The sequence below is a fragment of the Protopterus annectens genome, chromosome 8.part0 (assembly GCF_019279795.1).
Source record: "Protopterus annectens isolate FY-2018-M chromosome 8.part0, PAN1.0, whole genome shotgun sequence".
Lineage (NCBI taxonomy): Eukaryota > Metazoa > Chordata > Ceratodontiformes > Protopteridae > Protopterus > Protopterus annectens.
Genome location: NC_056741.1, coordinates 1,379,133,958 through 1,379,156,340, shown reverse-complemented (window position 1 = coordinate 1,379,156,340; position 22,383 = coordinate 1,379,133,958). Strand labels below are relative to the sequence as shown.

At 38.5% G+C, this 22,383-nt stretch overlaps 1 protein-coding gene across 1 annotated transcript in view; it reads right to left on the bottom strand.

The window, feature by feature from the left end:
- Window positions 1–359: 359 nt before the first annotated feature.
- The window catches only part of PCSK7 (proprotein convertase subtilisin/kexin type 7), a 1,762,277-nt gene continuing 1,740,253 nt past the window's right edge, over window positions 360–22,383 (bottom strand). The window contains exons 14-16 of the mRNA XM_044080959.1: window positions 18,241–18,334; window positions 9,323–9,440; window positions 360–3,503 (exon numbers count right to left, since the gene is read on the bottom strand). Of these exons, the coding sequence (XP_043936894.1) occupies window positions 3,096–3,503; window positions 9,323–9,440; window positions 18,241–18,334 (620 nt within the window). The 3' untranslated portion in view covers window positions 360–3,095. The remainder of the gene's footprint in view (window positions 3,504–9,322; window positions 9,441–18,240; window positions 18,335–22,383) is intronic.

The window sequence follows — 22,383 nt, the reverse complement described above, 5'->3', positions numbered from 1 at the left end:
GCCCAATTTGGTCAATGGAAAGATAAATGACAGTGGAGTGACATCTCTATAATACTGGGATTGGGAAACATGTCCTTTCCATGGTATCATTTGATCCCAGATTTGATAATGCAAGTAGCAGTTTTTTTTTATGTATATGCACTGTAACTGTTTCTCGGAGTATGCCCTGTGTGTGGTCCATTTTTTCCCCAAAAAATGTTTTGGTCAACTTTTTGCTATTAGACTAAAGCCTGTGCAAACATTACAATATAAAAGTGGCTGAGAAGAACTGGAAACATGAACCACAAAAAAAAAAAATTACTGAAAATGATGTCATAGTAATGATTGAGATAGTATAAGCGAGACAAACAAACTGTAACTGAAGAAAAAAAGCCAAAAGCAACTTTAATTATTCAAATAGCCACACCTAACAACTATAGTGTCCTGTTTACTGAGAGCAATACAATTATAAAAACAATCAAGACATGACACCAAAAACTAGAGCAAAGTATAACAACGACAAACAGACAGCTACAGTGATAAGATTAACTGGGATTATACAAAGGAATTTCTAAATAAACCTAAGCATGCCCTGACATATAAATGAGGTTCCTTCCTGTCAACTGCATTAAAAAATTCTAAAATCTGGACTGAAAAAATGGAATTACTAGGAGAGGAGGGTCCATTATCACTGTCTGCCTCTGATACAAGTTTCTTAAGAATCCCCACCATAATTGGAAAACAATGAAAAGGGAGACAGTGACCCCACCCCCAACAGCACAGTTTGTTATACAAATGTTTGTGTGTGTGTATGTGTATGTATGTATATTTATTATTGTATTATTAAAACAAACCTTCCTGCAACAAAGGTATTTTTAACACATTGACTGAAGAAATATACTTTATTTATAGGCACTTTACCTTAATAACTCATTTTAATAAGACAGCAGCACCGTATGCATGCATACGCCTGGTATCTAAACACATGTACCAAGTGTCTGCTCATTACAAACTGCTAACTGATTTTTGCATGGAACTGATCCTCTACAAAGCAGTCTGCCTTTTGTAGATTACAGAGTTATTTCTTTCTAGCACTTTTATCTGTCATGTCACCTACAATCTCATGCAGACTAGGAAGGGAAGCTACAGATTAGTGTTTTATGACCTAATAAAGTAATTAAGAAGGTCACTTATTCTAGCTGCAAGATTAATACAAAGTTTTAAACCCAAGTGCCACCAGCCTTTTGATTCCATGGTGAAGGAAAATGTCGGTTGTTAGGCAGATGGCAAGGTTGCAGATCATGAGAACTGAACTATTCCCACCCACTCAGCCTATCAAAGCCTCTATAGATGCCTTCAGGAGGTATGTGTGCGCTTCTGCAGATGTGCAACCACCTAACCAGGAGGCACACCTCTCAGACTGTGGGTATTCTAGTCTCTGTGGCAATACACCATCACGCAAGGTATCACCAATGCAGGGAGTCCAGCTACCTCCTCCCCCAGGATGGGGCAAGCCAAAATTACCACTCACTCCTACTCGACCCCATCTGATCCCAACAGCACCCTGGCAGCCAACCAAACACGTCTTCTACAATGCATTCCAGGCTTTATTCCTCCACACCATGGAGACAGATACTGAAACAAGAGATCTTAGTCAAATCCTTAAATAAACTATTATTTCATGTCTGACAATGAAGTGTAACTTAAAATGAAAAAAAAAAATCTCACTCCAAAAGACAAACTGATGCTCTTGTAAGAGACCATCAAAACATAGGAAATCAAAGTTCTTCCAATGCAAGTCGGTGGACAGCTCTTACTACAGTAAATGTTTTCATCCAGTGCACTCTACATCCCTATCAAATTAAATTAGGGAGGTGAAAACCTTGACTATACAACAAAATCAAACAGCATGGCAGTCCCTACCCTATCAAATTATATATTTGGGTATAATAAATTTAAAAAACAATATCCGTTAATAGTGGTGCAGGGACATTAATACTAAAGAAAAGATCAAGATATGATGACAAACATTTTTCAGTGTCCTTCCTATAATGACTGCCTTCTGATAAACAAACAAGACAGCATGTAGCCCTTTCCATCACTTGCTCTTCCCCTGTTTTGTTGGGAGGTAGATATCTGTCTTTGGAATACTTGATAACTGCACCTGTAACCTAATAGCTCCTATTAAGGGTGGAGTTCATTTCCAAACCCAAATCATAGCTGCAGCAGGGATAATCTCTAATGCTGTGCTGCACATCTTAGAACTTTTTATGAACTGTGCTCTCCCATTTGATATGTCTTGGGACTAATGTTAGCAACTGGAAAGGTGTACTTTATATAAATCTATCAATTTGAATAGCCTGGTCTCTAAACTCAAATATATGTTGTGATATAGACAACCAGAGAGATACAGCTAAAACTAGACTCATACAGAAAAAAAAATGTAGTAAACCAGTGATAACCACATTTCACTTTGTGAATATGACACTGAAAACACAAGCTTTTCAAAACAAGGCGTTCTGTGTAATGGAGTTCGGCTCAAATGCCAACGAAGACATACACTAACCTTTCAGTGCTATAATCATTTCATACCATTTTTTGACTTCATTGCTAAGATTTCTCTGAAATCATCGTTAACTGCAACATAATTTAATAATATATCTATAAATAGGAATAAAATCAGCACAGTGTTTACTATTTGGTTTTGATGGACAAGTTGAATTAGACAAGCCTGTATCTACTCAGTCCGATATTGCACAGCATTTATAAAAATTTGGTTTTCCATTCCACAATCACAGCTTGCCTTATAACCAATCACAAAGCCACTCCAAGCAGAACCTCTAAGGTTCAAGAAAATGTTCACATCTGGTTGCCTACTGAGGAAGCAGCAGTGAGTTTCCTCTACCTGAGGTGCAGATAAACTACAGCTCATTAACTTTGCTTTTCAGCTGTGGGTCTGGCTTTACAGGCTACCAAAGGATTAGCAGCTCTAATTAACTTACCACCAATCAGAAAAATGTGGTGATTACTTATTTATTTTTTTAGGACAAAGTCTTCCCATTTGGAAAGATGAAAGTCAATAAAGATAAAATCCCATTTCTGGAACTGAATCAATGCTATGTGCCTTCTGTTGCTACTGAAGAAAGTAAGCTTGTATGTTCACTGTTCTTCTCTTCTGAAGAAATGTTTGCATTTAAGAAGTCTCTACAATTCCCTTTGGGTGTTTCCTGTGTAGTTCTTGGACTCCACACTTCTTTGTACACCACCTCCTGCAGTTCTCCACCACATTCCTCATGCTGATTTTCCATGTCCTCTGTGATGTCATCATCCATCTTGCAAAGAGGAACAGACTCCATCTCTGCTCTAGCCTCAAAGCTTCTTGAAAGTCTGTTACCACCATGGGTGCGTCTACAAGGAGAATTGTGGCATAGCAAGCTCAAGTCAACCTTTTTTCTTGTGAAGTAAACTTCAAGCATATAGTACACAGACCAAAAGACGGCAAAACAGCCCAGAATAATCAGAGTCTGCAAAGATAAAGCACAAACAAAGAAAACATTACCATTCATAATAAAGAAAAGCTGAAAAACAGGAGTATGTAATAAGAAAACAAGCCACATGTGTTTAGAAATTAGCAAAGTGTGTCAAAAGTCAGCAGTTGGAGGAGGAACGAAGGGCCACCACACTTTTCTTGTGGGTGGCAGGCTCAAATATCATTGCTAAATTGCCTTCTGTTGGTAACAGGGAAGGACTACAGCTGGGAGCCACACTCACAGAGAGCAGTAGGTGTGTGCTTCTTAATCTGTATGGCTAAAAAAACAGCAGTACAGCAGAAAAAAGAAGTCAGGATCTGGACTTTTGAAAACAATTTATACAGATTCTTATATGGCATACTGTGATCATTATAATTCATTTACTTAACTGATGGGTGGATAGAAGGGGCCCCTTACCAGACAAAATTGTTAACAATTTATAACAAAATGGAGGTCATACATGTACACAAGACAATCAACATGCTAGAAAGCAACAGATCTAGATACATACACACATACAGTTTTCATTCAGACAAATGACCACTGGTGTCTTGAACACTGCTACTGACATTAGGCAAACTGCAACATCTTCAGATCACTAAGACAAGTTTCTGAGTTAACAAAAAGCTGTAGTTACATCTGGTATAACAAATAAATGTTTTTTTAACTGGTAACAAATGTTCTTACTTTTGGTTCATTTTAATACAGTTCACAATATTCATCTCAAAGATACTGAGAAAGTTGCAGGAAGGACAGGAGTAGCACTGAACTCACAAGAGAACACCTTCTTAAAAAATAAATAAAAATACACTGTATTCATAGAAAAATGCACAATGACTTTACATATGGTTTTGATTTGAAATGAGCAAGTAGCAGTACGACAGCACACCAAAAATACAAAATAAATTGTTTAACATTATTAGGACTCTAAAGTTGTAGCTTTCCTTCAAAAGCTACTAGTTGAAAGGAAGGGAAAAGTAGTTGTCTGATATTCAGTGTTGATGGATCATACACTAAAGTTGTTTAAGACACACCACAACTTTCCTTTGACCAAACAAATGAGCACAACACCCTCTACAGTGTGAATGACGACTGCTTCACTTGTCCAGAAGTTTTAGCCCAAGCTGTAGGAGCAAACCTGGTGGATGGCATGAAATGGACAAAGGCTCGCTCACTTATTCCAGGGAAGGGTGTAGAACTAGCCATGCCCTTGCTAGAGAGAAAGTGTGGCCATCACTCAACACAGCCTTGGCTGGTTCAAGCATTGGCTTAAAATTAAATGTACACAGAAGCGAATGCCTAATTTGTGCTGCCAAAGCACAAGGCATTCGGTGTCTAGCTGGGAAGACAATCTCCTCTCCGGTCCAGCTGGTGAATCTGGGAATCTTGAGGCAATGTTATAACTGCCTCATGTACACAGACAACCCTCTCCTCTTCCCACATAACACAAATACTTGCGAGAGATGCAGCTATTTAGCCAAACTGGAGGCTGAGCTCTCTCAACTCAGGACTGGCAAGACCAGACAGGAGGAGAAGGCAACTACACACACCACAAAACCAGCCTCACATAATGCTACCACACCACTGAATCAAACACATAAACACACAAAGACATACTCGGAGGCTCTGAGTAAATATTTACCTAAACAGCAGAGGCCTCCAAAGCAGACACCCAAACAACTGCTACCTCAAGACACCCCACAAGCAACACATAAACCACAAAATCAGTGTGCAAAGCAGTCACAGCCCTTAAGGCCAAATACAACACCAAACATACTTGTCATAGGTGACTCCATAGTCAGACACACTGATGTCCCACTCACCAGGCTTAAAAAGGAGAGGGTCACAGTAAGCTGCCTATCGGGCGCTAGAATCCGCCACATAACACAAGCACTCGGGTCACTCCACGGCAAGTACAAATATGACACAGTCATTGTCCATGCTGGTGTGAACGACCTGAGACGTACCTCCCTGGACTACATGAAAAGAGACATAGAGGAGCTCTCTGATTATGTAGCCCAGGCAGGTATGACCCAGACCCTGAGCAGTATCTTTCCTTCACCAAGAATGATGCCACAAAAGAGACAAGATGATCAGCTTTAACAATTGGCTTAATGTCTGGTGTCATTCAAAGGGGATCCAGTGTCTGTCTGCCTGGGATGACATGCTTGACAAGCCACGCTGCTTCGCAAGGGATGGCTTGCACCTGTCACCCCTGGGATTCCGGATATTGGCTAAGGCTCTTGCCACCCCCACAGTGCCTTTTTTAGGCAAGGCTCAAATTCTAAACCTACCACCCTAGAAAACAAAAATGGGAAGAAACTGAGGGTAATGCTGCTCAATGCCAGAAGTCTAAATCTCAAAATGCATGCACTCGAGGACCTTCTCAGTATGGAGAACATCGATGTCTGTGCTGTAACCGAAACCTGGTTCAAGGCTCTTGAGAGCACCCCGGCACTATTAGGTTTTACCTCATATCATGCGTTCCGGCCCCAAAACCCGGACCACACCACAAAAGGAGGGGGTGTATCCATATTCATAAAGGATACCCACACCTCCAGGTTGGTGGCAACGCACGAAGCTTCGGAAACCATCCAGGTGCAACTAACCATAGGCAAAACTGCTCTACAAATTGTAGCATGCTACAGGCCACCCTCTCAAACTCAGGAACCCCACACAGCCTTCCTGAAGACACTGGAGGGTATAAATGTATCTCCAAACACCATCATATTGGGTGACTTCAACTACCTGAATATAGACTGGGAACATGACTCAAGCCCTAACTTTCTAGCCCAACGGTTCCTGGAGTTCATAAATTGAAATGCCATGGAACAGCTAGTCACTGTTCCCACGAGAGGAGAAAATATACTAGATCTCATTATCACAAACATGGGGACAAAATGCTCCACACTGGAAGTATATCTCTCATTGGTGAGATCTGATCATAAACTAATCTCACTGGAAATCCACATCCCGCCCCCACCCCAAACAAAAAAGACCACAGTGAAGAACTTCTCTAAAGCAAACTTCACACTACTCAAGACTGGTGTGGTATCCTTCAAGGCCCCTGAGCCAGTGGAAACCACAACCCAAGCTGGAAGCCCTTACAAATGCCTTCTATGAACACCTCCAGGACTGCATGGATCAGGCAATCCCAAATAAAACCAAGACTCTTTCCACAAAGGGCAAACGTCCAGTCTGGTGGACCCCAGCCATTAACAAACTTTACAATAAGAGGAGAAAGCTATTACATGATAGAACAAAATCCATAAAAGGGAAGTCACCCCTGATCATTATTAGTAAAAAATACGAGCACTCATAAAATCAACTAAGGCCAATTTTGAGAGAAAAACTGCCATGGATTCAAAGGACAATCATAAGGCCTTTTTCAGCTATGTTAGGAACCTGGGCGGAAACTCCCAGATATGCTCAGAATTAGTCCAAAATTATACAAAAAATCACTGAACCCACAGACATTGCCAACATACTGGCAGACAGGTTCAGTGTAAACTTCACCCCCCTCTCCCCCCTAAAGGAGAGATAACTATCCCAGCGGAGTGTAGCCTCCCAGACATCTCAAATGCGCAGGTGAAAGCTGCTCTCTCTAAAGCTAAAAACACAGCATCAATGGGACTGGATGGTGTCCCCGGCTGTGTGCTACATGAGCTAAATGAGGAATTAAACCTGCACATAAGGCAGCTGTTTAATCTCAGCCTTACCACAGGATACATGCCCAAGGAGTGGCATACGGCAACTGTGGTCCCACTCCACAAAGGCGGTGCCTCTACGGACCCTGGTAATTACCGCCCCATAAGCTTAACAAGTCTAGTCTGCAAAGCTATGGAGAGGATCATAATGGAGCTCATAAACAAAGATATAGGGGACTTGCAGACATTGGACCCGACCCAGTTTGGCTTCGTCAAGGGCAGATCATGCCTTTTGAACTTGGTCGACTTCTTCGAAACAGTCACCAAGGCCATTGATGGGAAAGGCAGTCCATACAGCCTACCTTGACCTTGCAAAGGCTTTCGACACAATACCCCACTCAGGTATTGTAGAAAAACTTACCAGCTTAAATGTAAACCCATATGTCACAAGATGGGTTGCAAACTGGCTTAAGGACAGAACCCACAGGGTTAGAGTTGCTGGCGCTATGTCAGACTCCAAGCCGGTCACAAGTGGTGTCCCACAGGCGTCGGTCCTTGGCCCCTATTGTTCGGCATCTACTTCTCAGAAGTACAGGCCAACATGGGAGGACTTTGGCTGACAAAGTTTGCAGACGACTGCAAACTGGGCGCCATAGTGGAAAGTGCATCGGACATGGATATCCTTCAGAAGGGACTCACGGAAACAGATAGCTGGTGCCAGAGCCATGGCCTGAAGTTAAACGCCAAAAATGTATAGTCATACCCTTCGGGAAAAACAAGGTAACCCCAAGCTACCATATAGGTGGCAATCCACTAAGCACAGAAGAGGTTATCAGGGACCTGGGGACCCAGGTTGACAGTGGCCTTTCTTTTGACACTCACGTTGCTAAAGTGGTTAGAAAGACCTTCTACATTGCCCACCTGATCATGAAGGGATTCACATCCAGATCTAGAGAGGTCATTGTTCCCCTGTACTCTTCACTTATCAGACCAATGATCGAGTACAATGCCCCATTCGGGATGTATCTCACCCGACATCTGCAGCAATTGGAGAGACCCCAAAAGTTCCTCACCAAAAGGATAAAGGGACTCCAAAATCTGTCATATGCTGCCAGACTGAAGAAACTCCAGCTCTATTCAGTCGCATACCGTCTGCTCAGAGGTGACATGTGCCTGACATACAAGGCCATGTCCAACCCGGAATTAATGGACATGCTCCACCTCAAAAGATCCAAATCCACCAAAACCACTAGAGCAAGCAACTTAAACCTTAGCACGGATATAAATAGGATGTGCTGGAGGGATAGATTTATCACTCAGAGACTCCCTATGCTGTGGAATAAAATCCCGGTCCATGTGAGGCAGAGCACCTCGCTGGCTCTGTTCAAGAGAAATCTTGACCTGTGGATGGGAGATCATAGGTTTACCCCGGGAATCATCTCTGTGTCACTGCTGGACAGAGGCACAACAAACTAATGGGTACAGTATTTTTTTATATAAGGGGTGGCGTAAGCCACAAAACTTTGGGCTAGGTTTATAAATGCCTTAGGGCAGATAGCCTAGTATAAACCTATAAACCTATGAACCTACCAACCACCACCCTAATTTCTCAGACAAAGAAACGTCCCTATGTCCCATTGCAGCATGTCACATTCTGCAAGCACTTTCACTGTGAAAAGGGAGATCAAAGGATTGTACAACTACACTTATGATGAGGAGGGAGTAAGGATGGGAGTACCTGATACAAGAAAAGGACAGGGGTAAAAGATATAGATATAAAATACAATTTGACCTCTCTACTTGGCTACAGTATCTCTCTGGGGTGGTAGCTAATTTTTGGTCTCCCATTTTGTAAGAAAATGTGTTGCCAGACTATTATGAGTCCCTAAAAGGTTGTGAATTCCCCTTTAATCTTTAGACATTGAACTTAAGTATATATACTCATACATTTCACTTTACAGAAAACAATGCTTTACCACAGCAATATCATAGTACTATTTTGAAACTCTTCAGTTTTCTGCCCACTACTGCTTCCTAAAACCATTTCTTTTAATTCTATTAAAGAAATACAGTTATACAACACCAATCTTGCACCATCAGGAATCTCTTTTAACTGCTTTCTGTCATAGTCAACAGAATGACAAATGCAATTCTAAATGAATTTACCTTGAGAGTATTTGTTGCCATTGCATATGCCTCTGGTTCCAAGATTGTTAGTCCTGGAGGACAAGGCAAGGAAAATGCATCATTCAGGTACTGCCCACTCATTGCATGTTCCACATACCTATAGGACAGAAGAAACAAATGAAGATAAGAAATTAAGCAAATAACATTTGTATTAGGTGTAATGAACATAAAGAAAACGACTAAATAGCTTGACGTTTTAACTCATGCTGGATTCATACGGCCAATAAACTTTTCATTAGTTAAAAAAGAAACAAGATGGCCAAACATGCTGGATATTGTTGAATAAAGGGATAAGAAGACACATGATGTGTATTGACTGACTGTGGTGCAGCACATAGGTGACCATACAATATTATAAACGCCTGGTGCCTCGGTAACTAAAACACCAAAGTACTTTTTCCCTATGAAACTTTGAAACTTGTAGTCAGCCATTTCTCAAGTCAGCAGATGCTGCTGCCTAGATGATTTATAGCTAAATTCATGTGCGTGTGTTACTTATAAAATAAAACTACAGTGGAGGAATGTCGAGTGAAATGTAGCCCAGAGAAGTGATTGTTGCAACAGTCACTTAAACTTTATTTGCTTAGTTATACCTTTAAAGTATGATTGGGCATTCCTCTGTAGAAAAGTCTAGGACGAACTCTACTTGAAGCTTGTCAAGAATGACCCAACGCATTTCAACAGTTAGAAGAAAAATCACTTTACAAATATTTTTCAAAGACTAAGAAGTGTTTGAGAATTTTAGTTGTCTGATTCAAACAAAGATAACAAAATGAATTGTAAAAACAGGCAACCCAGAAGCAGCTAAACAGTCATTGCACAGGCAGTCAAGCCTAATAAACAAATACAACAGTTATGAGGTCCAAACAAGTACCCTAAATAAGTCTGAAAGACTTGGATTTATTATTCTTCAGCTTTTCAGTCAGTAGTAATACCATAACCTGGATGAGGTGAAGGGGGTAGCTGCTCCAGAAACAAACCATCAGGGGACACAATTGTCATGGTGGAAAAGCTGCCACTTAGGTGAGAGCAAAGTTCTGAGATTAACTTCAGTAACTGTATCAATTTAGTAGTGTTATTTCTTTCTTTTTTCTTCAACTTCTGAATACCTATTTTACTTATTTGCTTTTTTGTTCTCAACTCTGGATTGAGGGGTGTGAGTCTTGGTACTGCCCAGGTTAAAAAAATAATCTTTCTATGGCTCTGGTCTGAAGACCTTACATGTTGAACAAATATTGAGTTATCTGGAGAAGAAGGTATTTCTCCGGTTTTGCTAGTGAGAAATCTGTCCTTATTAGAACTGCCCCACTAAAACTTGCATATCCTTGTATCTGGGTAATGTGTTATCTCTGACAAGTAGCTCCAACAGTCAGGACTCTGAAGTCTGTGGATGAAATAGTGACAGCTGTGATTTCCAAAAGTGGATCCAGTAGTCAAGCTTCTAAAGCCTATGGATGAAATAAAGACACCTCTGTTGTTTCCAAAATGGACTTGTTACCATACTGGCAGCAGTGGTGAATATGATTTCCAAGGCAAACACATGCAGCCTGCTTTGAGATCTGCATGCCTTGTCATCTCTGGCAAACATGCCATACATCTATTTTTTTTTTCCACAGAATGTCAAATAAAATAGAAAGCTACCTAAGAAACATACATTTGGGTGAGGAACTCATAGCAATAACAGCCTGACAATACTACTGTCTCGAGTAATTTACCATAAATGGACATTAGCCTTTCAAAGGGGACATAAAAACAAGATCAGAATTCTTCAATAGTGAACATTCTGCTACACACAGTTCCCACTGACTACCTCAAACGCTCGTCTCTATATTTGGGAGAATACTAATTTAGCAGCAAGGAAAGGTTCTAATTTAATTCTTTAGAGACACAGTGAAAAATATAACAAGCAACTTTTGGACTTCTACCAACATTGTCCTCTCTAACATGTGCATTAAGGTGAGTCGCTGGTAGTACACAAAGGACAATATTAATGCATACACATATGTCTAATATACCAGGCTAGAACAATATGAGCAAGTTGCACTTTGAGGCTATCATACCAACTAAAATGCACATTACTTTTACCTATCCATTTCCAGTTTCATTCTTAGCCCAATACACTCAAGTCAGACTTGACAAGCTAAATAACTTCCAAAATCTACACAACAATGCAAAAGGACAAGTGCAACGAAACATACTGTAACTAATCAGAACCTAACAGCATAAAAATAAAAAAACAATGGGAATAAAAATAGAAAATTAACACGTACTACAGAAGCAGAAATGGTGGAAAACATTTAGTGTTTGTCATTCAAGCAAGTCCACTATGTTATTTCTCTCATTCCTGTGTTATGCAATAATTCACAACATTTAGACAAAACAGAAAGCTTTAAATGTAAATGTTAAATGGAGGCCAAACCAGATCAGCACAATATAAAATGTAATTGTACCTCTAAGGGAGTAGTTTACTTAATATACTCACATATTTAAAAACCTTATGTACTTTAGTACATTAAAAGTCACATTTGATAAAATATTATATAAAATAATCCTCTGATGGTTGGTTTGGAGTAGTTTACTTGGCAATGTGTTTGTCATGTAATGCATTTTAAATAGAAAAAACACTGAAAGTAAGGATTTATGAACACAATTAAGCCATAAAAAAGGGGATAATAATAATCCTTTGTACAGGCATTCAATAACGTAAGAATTTGAAAAATGTTTTATTTTATGCAGCACAGAACATTTTACACATGGACAAGGATGGCTGTTGGGAAACCATACTTGAGTCACATGAGCTATACTGGTAGATTAAATGAAATGCAACACACCACCCTTGTATAAATGATAACATTTCTTTGAATGGTTTAATAGGTATGAGGGCTAACAGAAAAATTACTTTATATGCATTTATACATTTTTTTAAAGTAAAGATTGTTTTTAAGGAGAAAACATTTTTAATGACAAAATATTACATTTTAGAAGGTAGAAGTTTTGGTTCACAGGTGTGTACTAGGCTAATGGTCCTGGAGCCTTTGCAAGCCTAGCCCATAAGATTACCCTGGCATTGTGCCACCCGACCTTAGTTCCCAGTGCCTCTGTTGAGTAGAGCCACTGGAGTGATCCCCGGGGTGAGTTTTCTATTTCAAATCCACTCATCAAGATTTCTCTTGAAGAGGGCCAGTGAGGCACTCCGCTTGACATGTATGGGAAGTCTATTCCATAGCACGGGCAGTCTCTGAGCTATGAACCTGCCCCTCCAGCTTGCTCTGTTGATTGTGGTAATGAGGTTGAGGTCTCTGGAGTATGTGGTGTGGAGAGATTGGGATTTCTTTATATGTAGCATTTCTAACAGACCTGGGTCAGACATGGCTTTGTAAGTCAAGCAGAGATTGCATCTAAGTAGGCAATATGAAAGAGAATAGTTAGAGTTTTTTGAGTCTGTCCATATAGGACAAGTGTTTAAGGCCTAGGATCTTCTTTGTGAGGTACTTTTGCAGCCTCTCCAGTTGTTGCAGGTGTCTAGTAAGGTACATGCCAAATGGGGCACTGTACTCGATGATTGGCCTAATGAAGGAAGAGTAGTGAGAGACAATGACATCCTTCTTCCTGGATGCAAAACCCTTAGTAATGAGATGTGCCACACAGAAGGACTTTCTGACCACAGTGGCAATGTGGTGATCAAAAGAGAGGTTGCTGTCAACCTGTGTTCCCAGATCTCTTATGATGCCTTCTGTGTTCAGTGGACTACCATCGATGTGGTAATTCATGGGAGCCGGGTTTTTCCCAAAGGGGATGATGACACATTTTTTGGCATTGAGTTTGAGGCCATGGTTCTGACACCAGTCGTTGGTCTCCGTGAGGCCTTTCTGTAGGATGTCAACATCACTTGGGGAGTTAATTACGGCTCCCAACTTGCAAATGTCTGCGACCTTTGTCAGCCAGAGTCCATTTGTGTTGGCCTGCACTTCAGAGAAGTAGATACCAAACAGGAGAGGACCCAGAACCGAACCCTAAGGACTCCACTCATGACTGGTTGGCAGTCTGACTTGGGGTTAGCTAGTTTCACACTGTGGGTTGTATCTGTAAGCCAGTTTGTAACCCACCTAGTGATATAGTGGTTGATGCCTAGAGCTTAGTGAGGTTTTCTATAATTCCTGAGTGGGGAATGGTATCAAAGGCCTTGGCCAGATCAAGGTAGGCTGTATGAACCACCTTGCCTTCATCCACAACTCTGGTGACTGATTCGAAGAAGTCGACCAGGTTGAGCAAGTATGATCTACCCTTCACAAAACCAAACTGTGCAGGATCCAGAGTTTAGAGATTCCCTACATCCTTGTTTATGAAGTCCATGATGATGCGTTCCATAGCTTTGCATATCAGACTTGTCAGGCTAATGGGGTGATAGTTCCTAGGGTCTGTCGTTGCTCCTCCTTTGTGGAGAGGGATGACTGCAGCAGTGCGCCATTCAGTAGGGACAAAGCCTGAGGTGAGGCTGTGATTGAACAGGGCACACAGGTGAGGTGCCAGTTCATTCTGCATTTCATGCAGAACACAGCCAGGGATATTGTCAGGTCCCATAGAAGCTATGACAGTGCTGTTTTAACCTGTGTATCAGTAATACTGGGTGCCTGGCAATCTATTGGTATTGTGATTGGTCCTTTGGGGGGGGAGAGGGGTAAAGTTGGCAATGAATTTGTCTGCCAGTATATTGGCAACATCTGTTGGCTTGGTATAGGAGGTGCCATTCTGCAACAGCTCCGAGCAAATCGGGGTATTAAAATAATAAAAATAAAACCAGTAGTAATACCGACAAGTGAAGTTAAGCGCTTTTCATATAGTTAAATAACTAGACTTCTTCAGACCTGGTTTTATTTTTATTTTAATAAAGACCTGAAGAGTCTGAGGTGCTGTCTATTCCTGCCTTGACTTGTTCTGTTGCAGTTTGTGGTGCCGTTTGTGTTCTTCAAATCTGCGTATTGCCATGGAGATTCTTTACATAACTATAGAAGGCCTTGTGGTTGTCTTTACTATCTGCTGCAAATCTGTTTTCATAGCTAGCTTTAGAGGATTTGATTAGGGGATCTCAACTTTTTGTTGAGGCTGATAAGGGAGTTTTTTCCAGTCTTGGGACTTCACCTTATTTCGCATCAGTTTCCTCCTCCTGTTGTAGAGCAGGGGACCACCAGAATGGCTTCTTTTTTTTGGAAGAGAGCATCTTGGTTCTATTGGGTATGGCGAGATCCATGCATTTGTGTACGTGTTCATACAGGGCATTAGTGTACAATTTGGTGGTCATGCAGCTGTTCTCCAATTGCATGGGTGCTGTGAAGTTAGCCACCTCTGTTTTAGGAGCCCAAAGTTAGCTTTGGAGAGGTTTCTCATGGTGGTTACCTTTGTGGGGTGGGAGGAATGTGGATTTCCAAGATGATTAGTTTGTGGTCGGATCTAACCGGGGAAGAGTTGACTATTGGTATAGAGCAACAGTCGCCCATGTTAGTAATGACCAGATCAAGGATGTTGCTACCTCTAGTGGGGGTAAGAACAAGCTGGTCCAGGCCATTGGAATTAATGAATTCCAGGAAACGTTGGGCAAGTGGTACACGAGTAGTTTTCCCTGTTAATGGAGGGGTAGTTGAAGTCACCCAGTATGAGAGTGTTAGGTTGGACCCTAATATTCTCCAGGGTGCTTAGGAACGTGGAGTGCGAGTCTTGGGTCATGGTAGGGGGCCTATATCAGGCTACGGCCTGAATAGCTGTCTTACCCAATGTTAGCTGCACCTGAAGTATCTCTGATGCATTATGTTGAGCTACCAGTCTGGAGGTCTGCGCATCCATAGTAAATGTTTCTTCTATTAGATTTTATCTATACCTCATTTTATACATGAAACTGCACAATTTTTATGTAATATAATGTATACAGTAGTTATAATAATATAACACCAGAAACAGGCTAAGAACCAACATAAAAATAACAAAAACTGAAGTAGTGATATTGTGCCATTTAAAAACCTTTAACAGAACAACATAAAAAACATTACACTGAGCACTTTCGTCGTGAACTGGACTTTATCAGAACGTGTATGCAAAACAGTTAAAACACCAAATAAATACTTGTGCAAACAGTCCTAAGAAACATTTCATTGGGTGACAAATCAGGAATGTAGCTCAGTTAATTGAAAGCAATTACAATTAAAAAAAACTCTACGGTGGAGATTATTGAAGTGACCTGTGCATCAAAACAATACAAAAAATTGATCAAATAAAATAAAAACACTTACAATAGCAACTTTAAAACCATTTAAAATGTATTAAAAATACTTGAATTGTGTTAAACATGTAAAATGATATAATAAAAAAAACTATATATATAAAAAATAGGAAAACACTGTTCATAAAATTCATAAATATCACTACTTAGAGCAAAAACTTAGAGCATAAACCCATTCTCAAAAACGTCTTTAAACATTAGCATGGTTAGGTAAAGACATTAAAAATATAAAAAAGACGTGAAGTGCAAAATAGAACCTATAGAGACCATATCATTCAAACCGTTCCCATTAGTGGAACCTAACTAATTGCTACCTCAGCTCCTTCCATTCAAACATGTTCTCTTTTTGAGAATGGTTTTGTTCTACGTAGTGATATTGATGAATGTTATGAACAATGGTCTCCTATTTTATATATATATATATATATATATATATATATATATATATATATATACACACACACACACACACACACACACATTTATATTTTTATTAATTATTTCATTTTGCATGCTTAGACATTTACTCAAAATATTTCTTAGGACTGCTTGCACAAGTATTTATTTGGTGTTTTAACTGTTTTGTATATATATTGTGATGAAGTAAAGTTCATGATGAAAGAGCTCACTGTAATATTTATGTGGTTCTAGTAAAGGTTTTTAAATGGCACAGTATCACCACTTCAATTTTTCTTTTCATTTTAGTTATAGCAATATCTTTGTGTACTTTTCTGTCTTACTGAGATGTACAGATCATGTGACTAAATATACACAGCGGGAAGAGGAAGCACCACTTGTAATTTCTGATGACATTCACTGGTGTCAACGTGCGAAAATGCTACAATATATGCTGGTTTTCTGGCTTGACTGTTGTCTGCTAGCATTATTCTTTTATTATTATCAATTTGTTGATGGCTAAGCACTTTCTATTTTTAATGTTTCTACTTTTCGCTGGTCCTGCAAATGCCGAACGTCAGCCCTAGCCAGGTGCAAGTGTGAGGCAGACTTGAATTCCATTCCATACAGCTCCTTTAAATGTACAATACCTAACTGTCTGATGTTGCCTTTACCAAAGTCTTTGCAGGGTGGCTCGATCTGCCTCTAAAATGGACCAACAGAGGGAAGGAGAGAAAGAGAATGGAGGAAGGGAGGGACTCTGAGTCACAACTACTCTGAGGGACTAGTTGAACCATGTCCTACATGTTTTGCAGTTTTATTTTTCATCTTAAATGAAAAAACAGAAACTTCCTGGGAGTGAATGCTCCAGCTACCAAAAGCTGTCCAGTAATGACGAATAATAAAGATAGCAGATAATGGAGCAAAACAAGGCTGTAGAAATTAAAAACATCCAAACCTCAATAAAACACTGAAATGATTTATTCCAATAATGTAACAGAGGTAAGCACAGACAGCTTCATCTTGCTCAGTCATGCCAATGATGTGTTTCTTGTCACTGCTGGAATAGTTCCTCAGCTAAACATTTTAAATCTTGACTGAATGATTGTGGATTCAATACCTGCTTCCTATTTGATACCTGCTTCTTATGAGTGAGCAACATGGCAATCCCAGCTCACCTGGCCAAGCATATTCTTTTGAGTCAAAACATAGATAAATATTTTTAAGGCCCAGTGGTCCAACCACCCTGTGATACTCTTGCAATCTGTATCATGGACTTTAAGTGTTAAGGCCAGAGGTACAAGTTCATCCTCAACAGGAAGCACAGCAGCCTGTGGTCAGAGGTTCACCATTTTAAGAAAAGGAGAATGTAGTGTAACCATCTTCCAAGTGCTCAATCTGGGAGGATGTGCTAGCAACTATCTGTATGCCCACCTCCGTAGAGCTCAAACAGAGGCTGGTAGACAATTCAGATGGCTCTCATGGGCTGGGAAACTGACTCACTGGATGAAGCATCCTTGGGTCGTTGTTAGCATCTTTTTTTGAAAGTCCTCTCTCCCTTGACCACCATATGAGTTAATTTTTGTGAACATTCTTAGAGGGAGGTTTTCCTCCTAATAAGGCAAACAAATTGCTTGGAAGTCTAATGCATGCGGTCTAAGTTCTCCGGCATGAGCCATGTTTTCACTGTGACTTCCAAACTTCTACATGTTTTCCTAGTAAACTTCCATAGATATGGAAATCAGCTAACAAGTTGGAATCATGATGCTCGCATACACAATGGCTCTTAAGGTTTGCACAAGGCAAACCCTGGGAAAGGAAATGGTTCCCCCCAAAATTTTATTAGCAGAGTCGCAAAATAATTTCAGAACACAATCTAAATGTAATGCAAATCAAAATTTCCTCAATAAGGCAATATTTTTTGATTCACAAGAGATGCTTTAGGGCCGTAGGACTGAACAAACACTTGTGGACTTACATGCTAAGATGCACACTTTCCTAAAAATAAAAAAAAATGGAGGTTGTGGGGATCAGATATCCCTTTTACCTAAGACACTGAAATGTACTTCTGTGTTCTGGGAATGCTGGACTGAGACCTGATACATGTAGAGCTGTGGGAGTTGGGACACTCAAACAGACGTCAGCCTGTGACAGATTCACATACATTATGAGACTACAGCAGTCACCTTACAATGAACATCACTTACTTGAAAAACAATGCATCTCTTACCTCTGTCTTTTTTTGACATCTTCTATGGTCCATGATGAGCCATACAGTGTAAGTTGCCACTGTTTCAGTTTGCCCAAGTTTGGGGAAGAATCACCTAAAGAAAGAATGGTAAAAGTTAAATACATTTCTGGGTAATACACTACCTGCTACATAAAGGTAATGTTCATTTTCTGAGTTAAGAGAGGAAAGGAAAACATTTAAAAACGTAAAGTTGTATAAAATATTCACAAAGACTTCAACATTATTATACTAATCAGGATTATACACACTGATACAAGTGGACACCCAGCCTACATTTCAAGCCGTTGAAGGTTACCCTGTGTGAAGGTAACAAAAATTCCATGCTACTACTACAGAGTCAACATGTCACATATTAAAGCAATGTTACTCCATTCCAATGTTGATCCTTTGGGAAATAAATCTGCAAATTATTTTTCACTGCAATAAAATTGATAATTACCATGTAAGCATTCAACAACCACATTACAAATAGCCATTATGCCACAGGGAATATTGAAAGGAGAATGGTAGGATGGCATTTAACAATTTACAAAAGTTAGTTCTTTCCTCAAAGCCCAGTTGTGTTGGGTATTCACCATAATAGCAGGCCCTTGAAGGGAATATTCTTGCAGCAGTAGCTAAAAAAAAAAAAAAAAATGCCTCTGCTGTTGATTCAGTCTGCCTAATATTCAGTAATGGTCCCCCTATAACAGGTTATTACTAATTTGGGCTACTGCTGCTCCTCTGCCATAAGTTACTGTGTTTCTTCTGTCTAAAAATCAGAAATAGACCATGCCTCCATCAGCACTACTTACAAAATGCTTGTGATTTGTGGTAACACTTTAGTGCAACAAATGATAACTTGTGCACTATAAGTACACTATGACTAAAAACAAAAAAAGTGATAGCTTAGAGATCACCAACATTCCACTTCTGGATACATGGTCGGAATGTCTGTGTGTGTGTGTGTGTGTGTGTGTGTGTGTGTGTGTGTGTGTGTGTGTGTGTGTTAGTATATACCAAACACTGTAAGAAACTTTAAACCAGGTGCTCTCAGTGGAATAACTTTACAAAATACTCCCCAGACTCGAAACAATATGAACCTAGTACTGGTATTAACTGTTATAAAACTTAAACTTAAAAAATATATAAAAAAAAATAAATAAAAAGGAAGCTGTCTGCTGAAATAAATCTCTTAAACTTAGTAAATCAAGTTAAAAATCAAATCCAGGATATGCTGAATTTGCAGTTTCTTTATTAGTAAGAACAGATAAGCAATCCATAAGACTTAATGGTTAATACATTCAAGAACAAAATAGCAGTTGAAGTGGGAGTGGTAAAATTTCCACTATAAATATAAATCAGTCCAGCTGTGGTAAAATCCAACCCCACTCTTTCCCGTAAAGTACAGTAAAGTAATAAAAAGAATCCAAGCTAACCTAAAACACCATGCTATTAAACATTCCTAAAAATCTCTTGTCTATTTATTACATCCTTATAAAACAAAAATCATAATAATAAAATAAAATTATGTTTTCACCATATTCATTTACTCAAATCTTTTAAATAAAATTGCTTTCAGTTCTTCTTCAGGTCTGTGGACACTAGAAATTCAAAGTTTTACTATCTGTCTAAATGCAATTGTCAATCAGAAGTAAGAAAGTTCAAACTACTACAAAATGTTACTCATTTGTATTAACAGCACACAGATTCAATTCTAAGAGCAACAAACTTGTAATATATAAATTATAAATATATGGAAATGTGAAAAGATAAAATGACATAAAACTCTGTGTTTAAGCCGTATTTAAGTCTTATTTAAGTGTTATATGCTTTAGGTAGTAGGACAATGCAAGCTTCGTATATAAACAACGTACGTAACAGGCTGTGCAGGGAAAAAAGAAAAAATCTGTAACCTATGTTCCATTTAAAACATAAAAACACATGATGTGCATAAACTACAGATACAGAAGTGTAGTTTCCAGTGTGTATCAATATATAAAAGTGTATATTATATGTGCAGCAAAAGTTTTAAATTCACTATATGTTCAATGTCAGATCGCCTGTGCATGCACAAACACGCTATGTTTTTATAGTGTCTGAAAAAGAACAAAGTGCCAAATATTTCCTCTTTAAATTCTAGTTACTTTTACAAAACAGAGCCACTGGAAAATGTGTCTATGTCCAGTCTGAGTAACTGTAAGGCATCATCAAGAAAGAATGAAGTAAAAAAAATATATATAAAATGTATATATAGAGAGAATCTCAGTATGTTGTTTATATTAGATTCAGAACTAAATTAGAAGTAAATCTAAAAATTCCTGATGTAAGTTAATACTTTTAAAATTCTAGACAAATAAAAACTGGATCAAAAAAATTCAAAAAATACAAAATAAAAAATAAATAAAATAAATAAAAATATATACAATAAATAAATCCACAGAAACTACCAGGCAAGAGAAGTACTACACCTCCACTACTGCAGAGAAGATAAATCCAAAATGTATGTTTTATAAATTCCCAAGCTTTAAGGTGAGTGCTTTCATTCTATGACAAGTAAAACTTCATCAGATACATCCATAAAAACACACTCCGATTTAAAGATAAATTATAAATCATGTCACTAATCACCTAATTAAGGGAACATCCATCAATGCTCTTGACCCTAAATTGGTTAAAATATAATGTGAGAAGATACATTAGACAAAAAACATGCAACATAAATTTATAATACCAAAAATTGTGAAATATAAAAAATATATAAAGGGGAGTGGCTAAGGATGAGACTGGAGTAGCAGCATTTTCTGTCAGCTCTGTCTCTTCATATCTTTTATGACAGGAAAATTTGAATTTATCTAATTCGCAATTCTTTCTACATATTTGCATTATTCCTAAAGTCTACTTAGACAGTATCTCAATTTTTGTTACATTTTTTTCCTGTCAAAATATGAGAGACAAGTCTCTGGCACCAGTCTACAGTACAAGTTTCACAAAATCTTCGCACCTGGATACCTCATTAAAAAAGGAACTACAAACTTTACTATCTATTATCCAAAAACTATCTACAAAAATAGATAAAATGGACCTGAAACTAGACACCTTTAAAGAAAAATGCTCTCAACAAATGGAGATTCTGCATCAAAATCTTAAGCAACAAAAAGAACAAATTAATGGAATAGAAATTTCTTTAAATGACATGGACTGTAGAATTCAAGAAAATGAACATAATTTAGAATTCCTTTTAAAGCAAAACTCCTTACTGTCAACAAAAATAGATGATCTAGAGAACAGATCTCGAAGAAACACTATCAGAATTTTCTGGTTGCCAGATAATGTGGAAGATAACTTGGAGAAATTCTTAACATCATGCTTAACACAGATCTTACAACTCCCCAAAGCTCTTTCATATGGAATTAAAAGAGCACACAGATCCTTGACTACATCAAAAAACAACAAAGCTAATTCTACAAGATCTGTTATAGTCAATTTTTTGTCCTCTCATGACAAAGAAATTATACTAAAGACAGCATGGTCCAAATCACCCATCAAATTTAAGGATAATCTCATACATTTTGACAGTGATTATTCTTCATCTGTAATTGCCAACAGGAAACTATTCTTGCCACTACTCAAAAACTTAAAAAAGCTCAAGTTAAAACACTTTTTTCAGCAAGGTTAAAACTTTTCCTTCAGGACAGTCCCAAGATATTTGATGAACTAGAACCAGCCATCGCATATTTCAAATCTAATACAATTTTGGATAAAATAGACAAAATGGACTGGTTTCCACCAGCCTTAAGAGATTAGCAGAAAACAGATTCTGGAAAACTCTGGACCACAAAAAGAAACTAAAAAAAATGAATGACTTGAGATAAACCACAATGCTCTAAATTTCTTTGTTCTAATTCATAAATTATAAATAATTTTTCATAGCCCAGAAGTCTTGTGAGATGAAAATGGTTAAACAGGTGAGTGTTGATATTACTTTTTCTATTCATGTTGGTTTTTGTTAAATATTAATCTTTGCTATTTGTTATACAATTAATAGTTATTAATCCCTTGCTCCATTTCTCTTATTTAATAATAGTTTCTACTCCATTAACTTGACTTAAAATATCCTTTACTCAATATATTCTAATCATA